General features: G+C 48.2%; 1 protein-coding gene across 1 annotated transcript in view; it reads right to left on the bottom strand.

Moving 5' to 3' along the window:
* CACNA1G (calcium voltage-gated channel subunit alpha1 G) overlaps positions 1-19,074 on the bottom strand; it is a 78,633-nt gene that overhangs the window by 32,778 nt on the left and 26,781 nt on the right. Inside the window, 9 exon segments of the mRNA XM_020972560.2 lie at positions 51-151; positions 1,316-1,744; positions 2,962-3,149; positions 3,260-3,344; positions 5,025-5,093; positions 10,018-10,173; positions 10,494-10,608; positions 12,154-12,339; positions 13,963-14,114. Coding sequence (XP_020828219.2) covers positions 51-151; positions 1,316-1,744; positions 2,962-3,149; positions 3,260-3,344; positions 5,025-5,093; positions 10,018-10,173; positions 10,494-10,608; positions 12,154-12,339; positions 13,963-14,114 — 1,481 coding nt within the window.

The following is a 19,074-nucleotide window of genomic DNA, read 5'->3' as shown; positions in this document are numbered from 1 at the left end:
TTCCTCACCATGCTACAAGGCCACCCCAGGAGGTCAGGGTCCCCTCTTACTTAGACTGAGGAGGGAAGATGTAGGCAGACCAAGTATCTCTCTCCCTGCAGCAGGTAGGGAGCCAAGATCGGATCCATGCTCTTATTCGCTCCCCTTTGCTCTGCAGAAAGAACAGAGTCTATGAAAGGAAGAAGGGACCAAAGTCCAGACTTTCCTCCTTCTTCTCCCAGTTTTGATTCCTTCATTGGACCTTCCCTTTTCTCGTTTTTAGAATCACAGATTAAGAGCCAGGAAGCCATCCAGTCTCACCTTCTTTATTTCATAAGTAAGGAAAATGACATTCCAAGTTGCATAGCTAGTAAGGGACAGTGTCATCTTTTCAACCTCCATCCTATCTTCTCAGAGCCCCTTTCCCTCCCACCCCTCCTTCCCCATCTTCTCAACCCCTCTCCTATCCCCTCTCCTGCTGTCCTCACCTTTCATTTCCTCCCCATTGCCTCTCCTCTCTCCTCCCTGGTCCCTCACTTCCATTATTCTCTCATATCCCTTTTCCGCTCCCTCCTCCCCAATCTGTCTCACCCATGGGCTCCATTTTTGCTCCTCTTTGGAGACATGTCAATTATCTAATTTCATTCCCGATAACATCTGTTTGTTTACAGATACACCTGGGTAGAAGGAACATATCCTATCCCCTTCAAATTTGCTCATCCTGAAGTCCAAGCATCCCTGAGATCTGCCCTCAGCTTCCATCACACCCCTTTGTCCTTACCCACCACACCCACAGCTTAATTGAACTGCAAGAGTTGAAGGAAGGAGTGTTCAGGCAGAGTGATGAATAAGATCTTACCCTGGAATTAGGGAACTTAATATGGAGGAGGGGGGAGGGGAAGAAATCAGCACTGAAAGATGAATGATTGGTTTCTCCCAGGCACAGAGGGAGGGCTATGAAAGATTCATACACATATGCCCCCAAAACCATCCATATCCACCAACTTCCTCAGAGGTAACAGGTCCAGGAACAAAATGAAGCCTCCTCCCTTTCTGGGTTAGAGCAGGGGAAAGGGAGACAAAAGGCACAACCGTTGGAGAAACTTCCAGGTCAAAGGAACCAAAAGATGCCCAGATCCTACCCAAGAGATCACTACCATCTGGGATCCTAGGGGAGCTGAACTCCACTGGGTAATGACTGAAATAGAATGTTCTTTTTGGACCAAATAGAGGTGGGGAATGGAAGAAGGGTGGGGGAGCAGGCATAGGGGTTGACTGCTAAGTAGAGCAACCCTCTTCCTTCATTTTGTCTTCCACACCCAAGTATGGCTCTCACCATATTGCCCTCATCATCAGCATCGTCCCCCTCCAGCTGGGGCTCGTCCAGCTGCAGGTTTCGGTCAGGATGTCCTGATGTTGTCTTGCCGTTGCAATCTTGGTGCTCTGAGGCTGAGCTCTGGCCACTGGCTGTGCGATATACCCCAGGTACTTGGAGTGTGTCCTGGAGGTCAAATGAGCCCTTGGCCTCTCTGTCCAGAGAACCTGCCCGGGGGTCACTTCCCACCCGGCTGGCCTGGTCCTCATCTGAGGTTTCATCCTCCTCCATGCTCTCCCGCCCTTCCCCAGACAGCAGCGACCGACGTTCCCCACTTGGACTTCGTCGCTTCAGGCTGGGCGCCCGGCCAAGACTGTTCCAGCTGGACCGGCGGCTGTTCCAGCTGCTCGCTGCACTCCAGGGGCTGTGAGGGGAGCTTCGGACACTGGGCTAGGGAGGGGGCCAAGTGGGATTGAGAGGTCAGCCAAGCCGCTCTCCCCTCTGGCCTCTCTGTCACAGCCCCAACCTCCTGCCATCCACTGCACCATCACTTTCCACATAAACGGAGAGGGGCAAGGAGAGAGGACAGAGATGAGAGGAAGGAGGCAAAAGATGTCTCATCATCTGCTGAATTCCTACCCATTCCCTTTAAAGCCCAACTCAAATGCCATCCTTCTGTCTGAAGTCTCCCCTGATCTTTCCCCAGTCAGGAATGACCTTCCTCTCAGGCCTCACAGAACATTTGTTTTGCACCTTTCAAATGCATTTACCACGTAATTTGTGTAGGGTCAGATTTAGAACTGGAAGGAACCTTAAAGCTTATTTGGTCCGGCCTCCTCATTTTTCAGATGAAGAAACAGTGGCCCAGATAGTTGAAGGGATGCCCACACTCACAGAGCTAATAAATATCTGAGGCAAGATTTTAGTTCAGGTCTTCCTGACGCCAAATCCACTGCCCAGTCCACTCAATCTGGGCCTTGTCTGTTCTGCTCAGTCTGTGCATGTGCTACATCTAGACTGTCAGTTTCCCAAAGGCAGGGGCCAAGTCTTACCCAAATTTTGTATCTCCTCAATGGCTAGGGCTTTGTACAATGTAAACACTTAATAGATGAAGTGAGAGGGAAAGGTAATTCCACTGTTGCAAAAATTAAGAGGATTAGACCTGAACTCTATTATCTTCACTTTGTGAAGTGCTCTGGGGACTGTCTAGGCAGCATCACTTCCTCTCAAAGCTGACTAAATAGAAGCCCCCTTTTTGCTCCATTCCCAATCTTCTCCTTTCTCCTCTTATTGCCTTTCCCCCTAGATGTGTTGTTTATCCCACTAGAATGTGATTTTTTATGAGGGCAGAGTCTTGCTTTTGTATATCTAGCATAATGCTTGGCACATAGAAAGCCCTCAATAAATTTTCTTTCATTCATTCATTCATTCATTCATTCATTCATTCATTCATTCATGTATTCCTCCTGCTGCCCCTTCACATCAATATCTACCACTCTCTTCCCATTTTCTCCACCAGGGCCCCAGTCTCCCCCCAACCATTTCCTCCCTCTGGTCACCTACCACAGACACTGGACTTACATGTCCCTCCCTTCTCTGTCTCCATCTTCCTTCCAACATCATACCTCCAGCCCCCTGCCCCACCCCAAATGCAAACACAGCCCTACCGGTGACTTCATCTCATGGGCCATATTGGGGTCGTTGGAGCTACTCCCACTTTGTCTTCGAGAAGCAGGGCCTGAAGCCTCCCCTAAGCCAACACTCTTGGGCAAAGGCATGGGTGTGGCAGCAGTATGGATGATGAGTGGTGGCAGAAGACTCCTCTTCAGCTCTGGGTGCTCTCCCAGGGACATCACTGGAGAGGGGTTGGGGAGAGAAGAACAAAGATCCCAATTACCTCTTGAGCCACCAGAGCATCCACATCTCTCCCTCTTGTTCCCCAGCCCAGGAGCAGGGGCTACTCACAGGCCAAGTGCTTCTTCCTGTCCCCCTTCCCATCCAGGCTTGGTGAGAAGAAATCTGTCTCTGACTCAGATTTGGTGGCATCTCCCTAGGGAGAGGTAGAGGAGGGGGGAGTCAGGACTCTGGGGCTTTTCAACACCGCAGGGAGCACCCGGGATTACACACATACACACCACAGGAACTATTGATCACAACATGAGCCATGCACCTGCATCTGTTCATACCAGGAGGCCCTGTTCTCACAAAGTCAGGCTCCCCTGGGGCCAGCCTGAGCCAGAATTGCATGGACTCCTCTGACCCCAACCAGCCACAAATCAGAGGAAAACATTTCTAACTCTGATGGCCACAAACAGAACTGGATCAGTTGGGAACTCAGCTCCCAGTGACTCAGGTGGGTGAACTGGATTGCGCTTGAATGGGAGTGGGATTTGGTGGCGCACAAACTGGAACTCTGAAGTGGCAGATGGAGCCTCCTTATTAACTGGCCACTTGGGCTTCTTCAGCCCTCTCCTCCAGGGCTCCCTATTCCCTCTGCCCAAACAAAGCCTGGGTGAGATCCTTGAGGGTTGCTCAGCCCCTACATAGCAGGTAGTCTCTGCCCCAAGTAGTTTCTTTTATCTATCTATCTATCTATCTATCTATCTGTCTGTCTATTATTTATTTATTTTTATTATTTCACTTCAGGCCCCTACATCCCTGAGATCTGGCCTGTCCCTGGCTTTCTTTTGGCCTGTCTTGCCACCTTTCTGTCTCAATCCCTCTTCTCATCTCTGGGATGGCCTTTTTTCCCTTCTTAACAGGTCAGTAGGTTTCCCAGTAATTGCACACTTGTCCTTAAGTTATTAAAAAAAATTCCTGATAGCTACTTTTGATAAGGATATAAATATTGCTTAATTGGCATCTCAGGGGAACATTTTCATTAACTCAGTTTACATCCCTAACAAGGCCTTTAATTATCAAGTGGGAGCTCTGGGGTGCTGCTCCAGGAGCCAGAGCCTCCTGGGGATCCTGGTTTAATGTTCTCCCTCTCTCTCTCCTTAAGCCCCTAATTTCATTCCCTGCACCTTGAAGCCCCTAGGGACTACCATGGCTGCAGTGGGGGGATAGACCCAAGGGGAGACCATAGAACAGGAAATTCTCTGTTCCCTATTTGCTTTTCTGGATGGAAAAAGGGCTTGAATTAAAACTGAAATGAAACACTTAATACTCCTAGGTATTTAATACTTAGATAGTATTAAAATATGGGTATGGTTCTGGCAGAAGCTTTCCCACCTCCTCCAGTGGCCCTTCCCCAACTTAAGCAGCTTGCAGGAGGAACCCCATAAAGCCAATAGCCTGGGAAAAGAATAAAGGGAGAAGGAGAGATATGTGAGGGGCCATGGGGCTGGGAGTTCTTTATCACCTAAGACCTGAATGGCTCAGTATTATCTCACACACACACATATAAATATATATACTTGATTCTAAGTCACTTCCTTCACAATCTGGTGAGGATGGGTGGGGGACTTTTTCCCCCATCAAGGAGCCAGAGCCAAGAAGGATCCTAGCAAGGAGAGCTTCCTCTTTGAGCTTGTCAAGAGGGAAGGGACTTAAAATCAAAGTTACTTGACGACATCCACAGAAACCACCAAGGTAACCACAATCACCAATGCAGGCAAGAGTGAAGGACCAGAGGAACACCAAAACGGGAGGGATGGCAGTGGGAGGGAAGCACAAGGCTGGTATAGGTCAGACAGAGGGGGAGAGGTCATGCTGAACGGGTACCTACCCCTAAGGAGTCGACAGGCAGCTGAATACAGCTTAACTGTCCACCTGCATCTTCCCGTTTGCTGATTTCCTACAGGGAAAGGGGGGGAGGCAGGGTGGGCACTGGTCACAGTTGCACAGGATTTCAAATATCCAAATAGAGAATGGATAGTAAGGAGGGAAAATCACCTCCAGCACAGTGAAAAACAAGAGACACTCTGGGGCATGGTTTAAAGGCAGTGTGCGGTGGGGCAGAGCAAAACAGGATCATATTGGGGTTCAAGATAAAAGCCCCCTGAGATTCCTGGGTTAAAAGGAAAATGAAGGAGTGAGAGGTAAAACCATGAAGGTAAGGGGCAGGAACAGAAGTAGAGACTAATAAGGCAAGGGCAAAAAAGATAGGAAGATAGTGGTTAAAGTAGAGTTACAGGATGTCAGACATAGAAGGGACTTAAAGAACTCATCTCGTTGGTTAAAATCCCAGGGGTTACCGCTTCTCCTTGGGTCACCGTGTCCTCATATGTAAAATGAGGGAGCAGAACACGCTGCTTCCAATGTTCCATTCAGATCCATATCTTTGATCTTGTCCAGGGGTGCGGAACCTGTGGCCTTGAGGCCACATGTCCCCTCTAGGTCTTCAAGTGTGACCCTTTTACTGAATCCAGACTTCACAAAAGGTTCTTGGGTGCAGCCTTGTGAATGAGTCCAAGTTTTACAGAACAAATCCTTTTATTAAGGGGATTTGTTCTGTGAAGTTTTAATTCAGTCGAAGGAATTCACTTGAGGGCTTAGAGGGCCACATGTGGCCTCCAGGCCTCAGGTTCCCCACCCCTCATCTAGTCAAACCTCTTCATTTTACAGATGAGAAAACAGAGGCCCCAAGGTCCCACCAATAAGGACAGAGCCACCAGGACCAAGACTTAGGTCTCCTAAGCCCCCTCATAGGCAAGGGAGTTGAGAAAGGGGTGTGTGTGTGTGTGTGTGTGTGTGTGTGTGTGTGTGTGTGTGTGGGAGGTTTGGCAGAAACCAGGATAAGGGGCAGAAAGACAAAGAAGAGGCCTCTTGTCTCATACCCTTGAAGTAAGTTGCTTCAAATGAAGGGTCTCTAAAAGTGACCCCTTTGAGAGGGAATGTGACAATATGACATGGTAATAACATCCCTTCATAGCAAATAATAGTTTCATAACAGGTCTTCAGCCTGAGAATTTAATGAACCTAGGTACAAGAGTAATACATAGTACTGGGATGTGGAGAAAAATTTGTTCAGATGAAGCTTACCCTGCACGCTGAAGGTGGAAGAAACTAGAATACTTCCTTCCCTCTGCATTCAGGAAAGCTATTTCTAACTTAATCCACCAAAATGGTGGTTGGGAAGCAGGTTCTAAGATCTCTGCTGCTAATGTTTGGCCTTTTTTTTTAATAGAAAGTTGGGATCTAAAAACCATTTTCTTCTTTTTTGGAAGCAATTGGGGTTAAGCAACTTGCCCAAGGTCACACAGCCAGTAAGTACCTGAGGTCACATTTGAACTCAGATCCTCCTGATTCCAGTGTTGGTGCTGCATTCACAGCACCACCTAGCTGCCCCACCATTTCCTTAGGAAGGAGAATCAGAACTGAGATGAATGACACATCCCAGACTCACTGATATTATTTAACCTTTACTGTTAATACAAAGAAGATGCCAAACAGAGCAAGGAGGAGAGGGGCTGAAGGTATATATAGATGCCCCTGACCTTAAGAGAGGCCTCTAGCCCCAAACCTCAGAATTATGAAAAGGATGTGGGCTGGACTGGGACCTCAGAGGCCATATAATTCCGGAGTCCTTAACCTGGGGTTATTTTGATGACCATATTTTGATATAATTGGTTTCCTTTGTAATTTATTTTATGCATATAAAATAATTGTGAGAAGGACCTCCATAGGCTTTCCTAGACTACCAAAGCAGTTGATGACAAAAAAAAGTTAAGAGCCCTTCATTTTACAGAGGCCCAGGTAGTAAGCATCAGAAGTAGGATCTGAACCCAGGTTTTTCATATCTGTTCAGAACTCTTTTCACTATACCACCCAGTTCTGAATCTTAGTCCCAACTTTGGGGAATGGATATTCCACTGTCCAGGCATAAGGCAGGTCCCAAACACTATAGTGGGAAGTGAGATTTGCTCTGAATTCCTCCCATCACCTGAACCTGCAACCTGTGAATTTACTTAATCCATGGAAACAGTAAACAGGATGGAATGTAAGACTTCTCTGACTGGGAGGGAAAACAACACCAAGAATCTTGGTGCAGTCTCTCTCAGAAGGGGACAGTCTGGACATTGCTGGCTAGGGAAAACCAAGACTTTCCAATTCTAGACTATAGAATCTAGAAGATACCTGTTGTAGAATACCCTCTCCTTTTTTTCACTCCCAGACGGGATTCTCCTAAGGAGGGTTACATTGACAGAGCCAGTATATACCAAGGCAGTCTCCTGGGCTGGCCTAGCTAACTGCGATAGTTTAGATGGCTACTCCTCCTCACCCCCTCCATCCTCCCCCACCCCCACCCCGCCCCCGTGCTGGGGTAGGGCACAGACTGTAGACCCCCCACTCCCACTCAGATCACCATCGCCAAGGCAAGCTCAAGATCTAGAACGGCCCACCATGCACCCAACAGGACTAGGGTCACCCCACCCTAGGGTATGAGGAGCCCCAGCCGGCTCTGTCTGTCCTCTGGCAGACTCTGCCGCTGCTTAGCAACCAGGAGCCCAGCACAGCTGCACTCAAATTAACAAGGTGTTTGCTGAAAGGGACAATGGGGGCGGGGAAGCTGGAGAGGCCTCTTCTGCGGGGGTGGCAGTGGGGAAGATGCACCAAGGAGTCAGTGACCCGCACAGACCAGAGAAGAGTACATCTGGGTTGTGAACTTGGAAAGCGGGCAGCACTTGAGAGAGCGAGAGAGATAGGAGAGAGCAGGCCAGTTTTCCATTTTTCTCTTCATTAGGTGGGGAGGTTCCTCGGGGAAAAACCCTAGGCCCCTGGTGCTGTCTGGATCTCCGGTTCAGAAGCAGGGAAGAGGCTGCCCTGGCTCTAGACTTCGAATATGGAAGTGTCCCCCTCCCCTTTCTAGCCACCCCCCACTACCTGGGAAGGAGAAACTCCAGGCACTCTGTGCTTGTAATGGCGAGCCTAAAGAGGGAGGAATGGCGGCATGAATGCAATCCAAGTCAATTTTTCAAAAAGGTATATAGTGCCTACCAAATGCAAAGTTCGTACACCAGGGGCCAAGCGCGTTAACCCATTCCCGCCCAAGGAGCCAAACAGTAAATCCCCCTCAGTCTCGCTTCCTCAAAGGAGTTATTGCCCCTCCGGGGTTGGGAGCGCCACTGCAAGTCTGATAACTACCTTAAAGAAGCTTTGGCTCACGGCCAGTCTCCTCTTCTGGACGCTCTCCTTCCTCTCCCCACTGTCTCCCCCCGTCCCCCCCCCCCCGCAGCCGTTCTTCTGGGCCAGAAAGATGGGGAAGATAAATGGATAGCTACAGATTGAATGGAGCGCAGCAGACGCAGCCTCCACCCAGACCCCGGCCGTGGCCAGGCCCAGCTTATCCCCTCTCTGTCCCCAATCCCCGCCTGCTGGGAATCGGCCTCCCCAAGGTTCTGGGAACCCAGAAGGAAAATAGATTCTCCCCCCCCCCCCGACATCCATCTCTACCATCCCCTCCCACCCCGCCGGGTATTTATAGCCAGGGCCGCGGCGGGAGTTTCCATCCCGGTCACCGGGAAAGAATTGGCTCGACAGCTTTTCGACGCCCAACCAGGAGGTTTTTCCAGGCGCCCAGCGGGACCCCGAAGAAGGAGCAGCAGGAAGGAGGGGGGGAGGGAAGGAAGACCGAGGCAGAGAAAGAGAAATGAGGGCGGGGGCGTGGCCTTGCGGAGGGGGCCTTCGGAAAGTCACTGGACCGGACCGCCAGGGCTCTGCTAATGCCGGATCCATGATAATCAATGTTAATCAATGGCGGGGCCTGTGATAACGGAGGCGTGATCTGGAAATAGACGTCTCATTTCCATTTTAGAGGTCGCTAACTGGGCTCATTTCTCAGTGTGTCAGCATCGCCCCAACCCCGAGGCCATATGGTCTCTGAGGCACTGTTGGAGAGGAGGGATAGGATAGAAAGGTGGCTGATGAACCCCTTTTTTATCCCGGGGGATGGTTGGACCCTCTAGATCAAGACCTTGTGTCGTTCATTATCCACCTTTACCCCCAAGATTTCCCCAAAGAAAACAGGTCGTTCGGGGGAGGGAAACATGTAACCTAAATTGTTTGCCCTCAGCAGAAAGGGGCCTGAGAAGTGGCAAGGGCAATGGCCTAAGACCATGAATGGATATTAGAGCTGGAAGGGCCCTGAGCGACCATCTATTTCCAACTCAACTTTTATTTTCTCATTCTGGGAAGTGACTAACTGACCTGATAGGGAGGTGTCCAATTCCACTCCATCCTCTAACAACTGAAATGCCACATACCACCCCCACCCCCCAACATTTCTCCAGAATGACTCAGGATAAGATGCTTCCAGGAGCCCTCCAGTCCTGTCCCCACGCACCCTTCCTCAAAACCTTCTTCTAATCTCCCCTAACCCACTTTGTCCAAGACTCAGTGTCCTCTGTTACTGGGGGTGGAGTGGGGAAGGGGCTACCTTTGTCCAGAAGGGGGAGCATTGCCTGGGAATTCTTGGGTCTGAAAGTGGGCATGTAAGGGTGCTGCAGTAGAGGGGTGATTTAGCTCTAGCTGTGGAGTGAAGGGGGGTCGTTAAGGGAGAAAGAAGTGACTTCTGTTTGGAAGAGATAAGAGAAACAGGAAGAAGAATCCCATTGGATTATATCCATCCAGAAGAGAACCCTAGAGCAGTTATTTTGGTCTGGAAGCTGAGCCCAGTGGAACAGGGCTGCTGGATCGAGCTTCATTCTAAAGGATGGTACTTCTAGTTAAGGATCATTTTGTTCTCAAGGGGAGAGGGTGGCAGTGTCTAGGTGGGTTACCTCGGTCTGGAAGCCCTCAACCAGGATAGCCACAAGTAGATTGAAGAGGACGTAGTTGCCGAAAGTCATCAGTGCAATGAAGTAGAGAGCTGCCCAGGAGGATGTAGAAGCCATGCCATTATAGAGGACCTTGTTCCAATCCTCTTGAGTTAGGATCTGCCGTGGGGATCAGAGGTTAGGGAATAAAAATTAACAATAGTTAGCATTTACAGAGAACTTGGGGTTTGCTCTATACATAGGTTGTCTCACTTGATCCTCACAACAACACTGGGAGGTAGGTGCTATGATTAGCCCCATTTTACAGATGAGGAAACTGAGGCCAAGAGAGGTTATTTGACTTGCCCTGAGTCACACAGCTAGTAGACATCTGTGCTTCTGGCTTCCAAGTCCAGCAGCCTTCCAAAGCCTCTCCTCCCCATCCACCCTTGGGATCTTAGAATGAGAACCCACCCTGAAGGTCCCATTGACACATATACCTGGAAGACTGTGACAATGGCCCAAAGCAAGGAATCAAAGTTCTTCCGATCAGGCAGCGTGTCACCATCTCTCTCAGATGCAAACTTGCAGCCAAAGAGATGCATGCCCAGGATGCTAAACATAAAAGAGGGGAGGTAGCGTAAGGAACTCTGTTTCCTGCTCCCTCTCCCCTTCTCCTGTGGGGAGGGGAGAACCCTATTCTGTTGCTTTATCCTCTTCAGCTCAGGTCCTCTCTGGTTACTCCAGGTACACCCTTAAACTCACTTTTTCCCAGCCCCAGAGAGCAGATTGCTCCAATACTCCACCCTCCAGTTTTTTTTTGGGGGGGGGATGGGATACAGTGGGGAAACTCTGCTTGGCTCTGGGTTGCCTACCATAGTCCAAATAGCAAAAATATCAGGTACAAGCACAACTCCAGCTTCGTGCTCCCTTCCCCTCTCCTTAGACCATAGCCCAATATTTTTGGGGTTCCCCCAAAAAGCCTTTGGGCACAGAACCAAAGGGTGGAGGTGCCTGTGGGTAGGCAAAGCTCCCTTTCTTGCACTCTCTAAGCTTTCAGGGGTTTCAAACTTGACCTGAGAGCAAACTACCCAGAGTGCTGTTACTTGACCCTAAGCTTGAACGTGTGAATGATGGGGAGAGAAAAAAAGTCAAACAAGCAAGGAAGATGTGGAGAGGAAAGAGTCTGTGACCTGGCAGATTGGTGGAGAATAGCGAATGCTTGGAACGCCCTCTGTGCCTCCTCCCCCTCCCCTCATGCAGCTTCCCAGTGGGAGCCCATATGCTGAACTCTACCACCCTCAGCTGGGCTGAGTCAAGTCAGGCATCCCTGCTCCCCAGCGACAGAACCCCGGGGCCAGCAACCATGCCAGATGTCAGCTATGGCTGGCTTCTCTTCCATCCAGTTCTCCTTTAGGGGATGTGTAAAGCAAGGGAATAACTCGGCCAGCTCCCACAGGGAAAAGCTAAAGCAAGGCCTCCCCACCGTTCCCTTTTGATACCCAGTCCTGTCCCTGAGAATCTAGGATGCCTCACGTCCCCATTCTTCAACCCTCAGAGCTTAGAGCTAAGATTCTTAACCTGGGGTATGTGAGCTTTTGAAAACACATAGAGACAACTATTTCAATACAATTAGTTTCCTTTGTAATCCTAGGTATTTTATGTATTTAAAAGCTTCACCAGATTGCCAGAGGGACCCATGGTGCAAAGAAGGTGAAGAATTTCTCTGGTTTAGAGAGAACTGGAAAATACTCAAGGTCCAAGCCCCTTTTTGAGGTGCTTCCAAAAGGCCAGTTACTTTGTAAAAAAAAAAATACGCTTAAGAACTCTGATTAATGCAATGACCAACCACCATGATTCCAGAGAAGAGATGATGAGGCATGCTACCCAACTCCTAACAGAGAGGTGATAGGCTCAGCATGCAGAATGAGATACATTTTTAGATACGGCCTATGTGGGAATTTGTTTTGCTTGACTGTGCATATTTGTTACAAGTATTTTGTTTTTATTTTTTCTTTCTCAGAGCAGGGAGGAGGGTTGCTAGGTAGAGAAAAATAAATGCTTGTTAATTGAAAAAAAAATTTTTTTAAAGGTCAATTACATTACCTTGGCTTGGAACCCTGCACAGAAGGGTCAGCTCCTACCTGATCCCCTCCTCACCTGAAGATGAAGATGAACAGCATAAGCAGCATGCAGAAAGTGGCCACATTGTCCATGGTCTTCATGAGGACCACCAACTGTCGCTGTAGAGCAGGCAGGAAACGCACCAGTTTCAGCACCCTCATCAGTCGGAAGGTCCGAAGTACAGACAGACCTCCACCTTGCTGGCCCACGATCTCCCACACGCTGTGTGAGAGGCAGGGAAGTTGGGACAAGGATGAGGAAGGCAATAAGAAGAGGAAGGCAAAGTGTTAGGCCCCACTTAACAAGCCTGGTTGGACTTGAAAGGAAACTTCTCTGGAGATGTGAGTGGATCAGAACTATGGAGATGAACAGTCACCCCAGTTTCTATCCTACCCCTATCTCCCTCCACTAATCTTTCATCTGTCCTCCATTTCCTCCCACACCCCCCATCTCCTGGGATGGGGATAGAAGCATTCTATCCCTCCTTAGTGGGGTTCCCTCTGATCCACAATGGGATTAATATCCACAGAAGCCCACAGAAATTGAGGCACTGAGATACTCTCTACCTCACCTTGTGGCCTTCAAACTGCTTCAGGAATGGTGGTATTCTGAATAACAGCCCTATGCCTATAATTATTCCCATTCTTCCCCCAGACAGAGGCCCCATTACTGCAGCCCACAGGACTCCTCCTGCCCCTCCTAACCCCCTACCCTCCTCCCCATTGAGCCTATGGAACAGCATCAGGTTATGAAATATTTGCTTTGTTCTCCTCTAATAAAATCTAAAGCCAACCAGAAAAAAGTAATAAAGCTGTCTCTCCTGGCCCCAGGCCTGGGCTGGGATAGAGCAATGATTTGGAAACCTCAAACTGAGTTCCTGGGAGCATCCACAAGAGTTTCAAGCAATTTACAAAATGGGCTGCTCCCTCTCTCCAATACTTATCTCCAAAGCCAGCAACTCCTGGATTTGCTTCCCCTCAACCCAAATGAATAGGATGGGTAAAGGGGCTTGAAATGGAGGGAAGATGGCAGAAAGGGGTATGATGGAGCTGAGGAGTTGAGATGTTCTAGGACCTATGTTGCCTGGAATGCTATCCCCCTTCTAGCTTCCCTGGCTTCCTTCAAGTCTCAGCTAACGTCTCACCCTCTGCAAGAAGCCTTTCATGGTCCTCCTTATGCTTGGTGCCTTCCCTCTGAAATTACCCCCAATTTATCCTGTCTCTGAATTATTTGTACGTAGTTATTTACATGTTGTCTCCCCTCCATTAAATTGTGAATTCTTTGAGAGCAAGGATTGTTTTTTGTTTTGGTTTGGTTTTTTGCCTTTCTCTGTATTTCTAGCACTTAGCACACGCAGTTGGTGCTTAATAAATGCTAGTTGACCGAATACAGGACTGTAGGTAAAACAGAGAAACATGGGACTTCCAAGAAAGTGGGAAAGCACAAGACAGAAGTGAAAAGGAAGCTATTATTGATGTCTGGTAAGTGGCAGCCCTCTTACATTCCCTCCAGAAAAAGTAAATGACAAGACTTGTGGGAGAAGAATATAAAATAGTCTCAGATGGAGTATTGATCAATCAATCCCAACCATGTCATTGTACAGATGGAAATGAAGTGACTTGCCCAAGGTCACAAAGCTAGGCAAAGTAGGCAGTAGAACCCCACTTTCCTGACTTCCAGTGCTATAAGAAGCGTGATCTGTCTATTAAATCATCCTGCCTCCCATCTGGAAGGAAAGAAGTATAGCTAACTCCAGGTCCCTAGCTTCCTCCCAAGCCAATCTTTTCCCTCTCCAAGTCCTCTGGCCTCTGCTCAGGAGGCCTGTTAGGAGAAGGCAGGACTTACCTAATGACCACGATGACTCCATCGAAAATGTTGTAAGGGTTCTTTATGTAGCCAAAGGGGCCATACACCAGCAGCTTCAGCAGCATCTCCAAGGCGAAGAGGCTGGTAAAGACAATGTTGCTGATCTCCAGGGCATTGGTGAGCTCCTCAGGCTAGAGGTGACAGAGGCGGGGGAAAGAAGATTGGGGGATAGGATCAGGGGATGTCACAGCATAGATCTGAGACTGTCATCTCCGTTTGCGGATGTGGAAACGGGGGCCTAGTGAACTAAAGTGACTTGCTAGTAACAAGGCCCACAGAAACTGACTTCTCCAAAATAATATGGATAAGGAAGCAGTCTCCACCAAGGTCTCTCTGAAGACTTGAGTCACCTCATCACATCTCCTCTGAGTTAGCCTTCCTCTGCAAACCTCCTCTGAGTCTTAACTCAGGGATTATTAGGGCACCTCCTGGTATAGTGGATGAAGAGATGGCTTCTGAGTCAGGAAGACCAGGGTTCAAATACAGTCTCTGATATATACTGACTGTATGATCATGTTAGTTAACCTTTCAGTGCCTAGACAGCTCTTTAACGTTACATACTGCAGAGCTGGGAGTTCCCAATTACAATGAAATAAGAGGTCTGGTGTTCCACAGCACCCCCCTCCCAAATAATAAAAACAAAAAAGGAGTCAGGAAAACTTCATTGAAAAACTTTACAGTTCCCAGGACAGCTAGGTGGCACAGTGGATACAGCACCGGCCCAGGAGTCAGGAGAACCTGAGTTCAAATCTGGCTCAGGCACTTACTAGCTGTATGACCCTGAGCAAGTCACTTAATCCTTCAATTACCTCAAAAACAAGCCAACAAACAAGGTTAAAGTTCCATATTTGCTATCTTTGGCTGTGATTAAAGTCATCAAAAGCAAGCTGGTATCCCCATTTCCAGAGTCTTGAGATTGATAGGGGTGGGGGAATACAATATCCCCTGAAAGGTTCTGGGAGCACCCTCACACAGACTAAGGGAACCATCTCAGAAATGGGCTAACTTATATTCCCCATCTTCTACTTCTATGCTTGCCCCCATCTCCATACACCTGCTTCTGACCCACTGAGGGCCAGACCCCATTTTATTTTTATTTATTTATTTTTTGGTAAGGCAATTGGGGTTAAGTGACTTGCCTAGGGTCACACAGCTAGTAAGTGTCAAGTGTTTGGTCTGAAGTCACATTTGAATTCAGGTCCTCCTGACTTCAGGGCCGGTACGCTATCCACTGCGCCACCTAGCTGTCCCTCAGACCCCATTTTAGACCTTCCTCCATGTGAGTTCTTGTTCCAGGCTGCTTTGGGCCCATCCCCATGTGTTAACTTGTTCCCCCAAAAGTTCTGGCTTTCCCAGGTGCTGCAGCAATGGGCCCAGGGCAGAGCTATTTTGATGCTATTTAGAAGTCAAAGGATAACCTCTGTGGATTTGCACTCAGCATCATGCCTCCTGGAGCATCCACGCTTGCGCGAACACCCGGACTCACACGTGGTCTACAATCACTATGTGGATTTGGCAGAGTTTTCTTGGCCAACTGCAGACCACATTTTCCTCTTTCCAAACACTCACACATAGACAGTCACACATACACTTCCTCCCAGCAAGGAGGAAGGCACAGGCCTGAGACTAAAAGCCTGGATACCTATGTCCTGTTCTTTGCCCCTAAAACCTACTTACTTACTGGGTGAACTAGAGGAAGTCACTTTCACTTCCTCTCTGTGCCTCAGTCACTACATACATAAAAAAAAAAAGAGGAAGCCCTGTCCTCCACATTTGTGGGGAATGAGAATTCCCATCTATCTGCCCACTAATAAATCAGTCATTCTGTCTATATGGCCACCCCATCTAACCAGTAAACAACTAATCAACTTCCCAGTCCCATCATCTGACCAGTTAAACACCAATCACCTCATAGTAATAACAGCTGATACCTATATAGTGTTTTAAGGTTTGCAGTGCACATTAAGGTTTTCAATTCACCTCACTTATATTATTTTTTTTGATCTTCTCAACGACTCTTTGAATTAGCTACTAAAGATAGTATTACCCCCATTTTACAGATGAGGGAATTGAGGCTTAGAAAGGTAAAGCAACTTGTCCAGTCACACAGACAGAAAACAACAAAAGCAGGCTTCAAACCCAGGTGTTTTCTCCATTCCAAGACATCACAGAACCACTAAAAAGCCATTTATCTCATATCTCTCCTTTCTGACCAGTGACCCATATAACTGGCCACTTTATCCAGCCAGAATCTCCTCTGAGCCAACCACTACTGAACATGTGCAGCCATCAGATCCAAATCATGGGGCAACTAGGTGGTATAGTGGATAGAGCACTGGCCCTGGAGTCAGGAGGACCTGGGTTCAAATCTGGCCTCGGACACTTACTAGCTGTGTGACCCTGGGCAAGTCATTTAACTCCAACTGCCTTTTTTAAAAAAAATCTGAATTAGCCATTCCATCCCTACTTCATAAAGGGCTGGATCTAGAGTCAGGGAGACCTGGGTTTGAATCCTGCTCCTGCCATTAATTATGTAATTATGCATGGTCAAGTTAATTCACTTCTCCTCATCTATAAAATGGGGATACTTTCATATACACAGCACCATGTACTATGCTTATCAACCTTATAGAATTATCGGGAGGATCAAATGAGATGATGTATATAAAATACCTTGCAAACCTTAAAGTTGTTATATAACTACTAGTTTTTGTTTATCTAATCAGGTGCCAGTCTAAGCACTGTATGGCAGATCAGGCCACCTGTCTCCCCAGGTGCCAGATCTGACCCTCTCCAAAACAGAGAGAGCTCATGTCCAACTCTGGGCACGACCAGGTACAACAAAATGACTACTGCCTGTGTACCCAGCCTGTAGGGAGGTAGAAGTGGGTAGTACAATCCTAGAGTCCTTCATGCTAGGCCTCTTCTAATCTCCATCCTGGAAGGGGCTTTTCCCCCACTCTGATTGTAGCACTGGGGGGAAGGGCAGCTGGGAGAGGTATTTTGGGAGCTCTGTTTATTTTTCCTTGATCATCAAAGATTACTCAGAAGGAGAAACATCCCTAGCTCTTAGACTAGTGTTCAACCTGGGTTCTTTGGGATAAGGAAGAGGGTGAGGAGAAACCCTCAACAACCAAAGTCAGCCTGGAAGGTGGGCGAAGAACACCAGCTGCCTGGAGAGAATTAGCTGTCTTCTAGGACTTGGGGATGGCTGAGTCAAAAGGGCAGTTGTACCAGCTATATCTTGGCTGCTTTCAATGCTCCACATAGTAGGGGTGGGAGCAGCATTAACCTGACCTAGTTAAATAGTAAATTGGTCTCTTAGTTAGAGGAGGGTCAGAATGAGAGTGAGAATTTTGATGTCTTGTCAGAGCCATGGGACTGAAGTCGTTACGGCAATACGAGGAAGGAAGATATTATTGTATCAGAAAGAGGATACTGTTCTCTCCTCTAGCTCAGCTGCTCAGACAAATTTTCAGCAAGGTGGTCTGCTGGCCTGTTCCACTTTTGTCTCCTTTTAACCATCTTCCTGCAGTGTAAATGCATGAACGCGCAGGTGCGCACGCGCGCACACACACACACACACACACACACACACACACACACACACACACACCCCCTTCTTCCTCAAGCAGCTTTTCTCCAGTTTTTTGCTTCCTTTCTTGGGAATAAATATCTGTACTTATATACACATCAAAGAGTCATATCTTGGTGATAGAATAACAGCACTCCTCCTGGCAGGACTCTTCCCTCAGAAGGCCATGATATTTCCCCAAGGAAACATATACTGTTCCCTCTTTTCCAGAGTGAGGAGCAAGAGTAGTTTGAGCCCCCAGATACCAAGTGTCCTCAAAGCATGGAGACATATCCATCCAAGAGAACTGTAACTAGGGTGGTGATCGAGTCTTTGTCTGAGGGTGGGAAGTTTTAGGGATCACTAATAGCATTACACAAGGGTGCCCCTTCTCCTTGACCCATCTGGCTTCTGTGGCAGTGGGCTCATCCCAAGGTTCATTTCCTTTTCCCTGAGGCCAGCTGCCCCCTTCCCCCCACTTCATATCCTCAAACAGTGGCCAGGCTTTTAACGGAGAGGGAAATATGCTGTGTCCCAGGTAGGTCCCCCGAGTGATCCTCCCCTGTCCTTGACCCGGGTGCAGCAATTGCTAATTATGGTTCTGCTAGTCATTATTGTGCAAGTGGCCTTCTGTCTCACCTTGCACAAAAGATTATAGGATCATAGATTGGGAAGCGGAAGGGTCCTTAGAGGCGATTGAGTGTAAACTCCCCCATTTTACAAATTTGAGGAGACTGAGGCCATAGAGGTTAAGTAACTGACCCAGAATCCCACAGCTAGTAAGTATCTGAGAGAGAATTTGAACTCAGGTCTTCCTGACCCTATGTCCACCATTCTGTCTACTACGGGGACCTCTGTAAGTCAGTGTTCAGGTTGTGAACCTATGACACACTGAATAGACTTGGAACAGCTCTCTAGGCCTTGGTCTCCACTCTGGTACAAGTGAAGGAATCACTCTCCCTCTGGAGAGGCAGGGCTGTAAATATGAGCCTGGCTAAGTTCTGAAAAGGCAAATCCAGGGCACAAAGCACAAAATATAGCAACCCAGCTGTACCGGGTGGGAGGGAAGGGGAGGGAGAGAGGAGCACAGTGGCCATAGCTCCCCTGAAACTATCCCTTTCATCTTTCCAAAACTCTTCCCTCTACCCCCCTTTCTGACAAGTAGAGACCTGGCAAGGCAGGGCTCTTTTCCCTCTCCTCCAGGCAGTTTGGCACAGTTCTGGGCACAATCTTCCCTCAGTGACCCTTTCCACTGTTATTAGGGCAGTCGTTTCTGTTATCCAGCCTTTCTCTCTTCCCAGATGCCAAGGCTCTAGATAGATGGAACTTGAAAATTATGAACTTGGGGGTGGTCTCTAGAAAAGGTGCTCAGTTCTCTTCTTTTTCTGGTCATGGGCAATGAGCACTTCAACTTCTCTCACCCCTATGTGCCTAAGCCTGAGCATTTATGTGATAGAAGTAGGCATGAAGGTAAAAAATAGACAAATTCCCTCCCTGCCCACCCAGGACAACAACAA

This window comes from Phascolarctos cinereus, unplaced genomic scaffold (assembly GCF_003287225.1).
Source record: "Phascolarctos cinereus isolate Bilbo 61053 unplaced genomic scaffold, phaCin_HiC Scaffold_5;HRSCAF=322, whole genome shotgun sequence".
Lineage (NCBI taxonomy): Eukaryota > Metazoa > Chordata > Mammalia > Diprotodontia > Phascolarctidae > Phascolarctos > Phascolarctos cinereus.
Note: the sequence above shows the minus strand (reverse complement) of the source record. Positions and strands in the feature narration are given on the sequence as shown.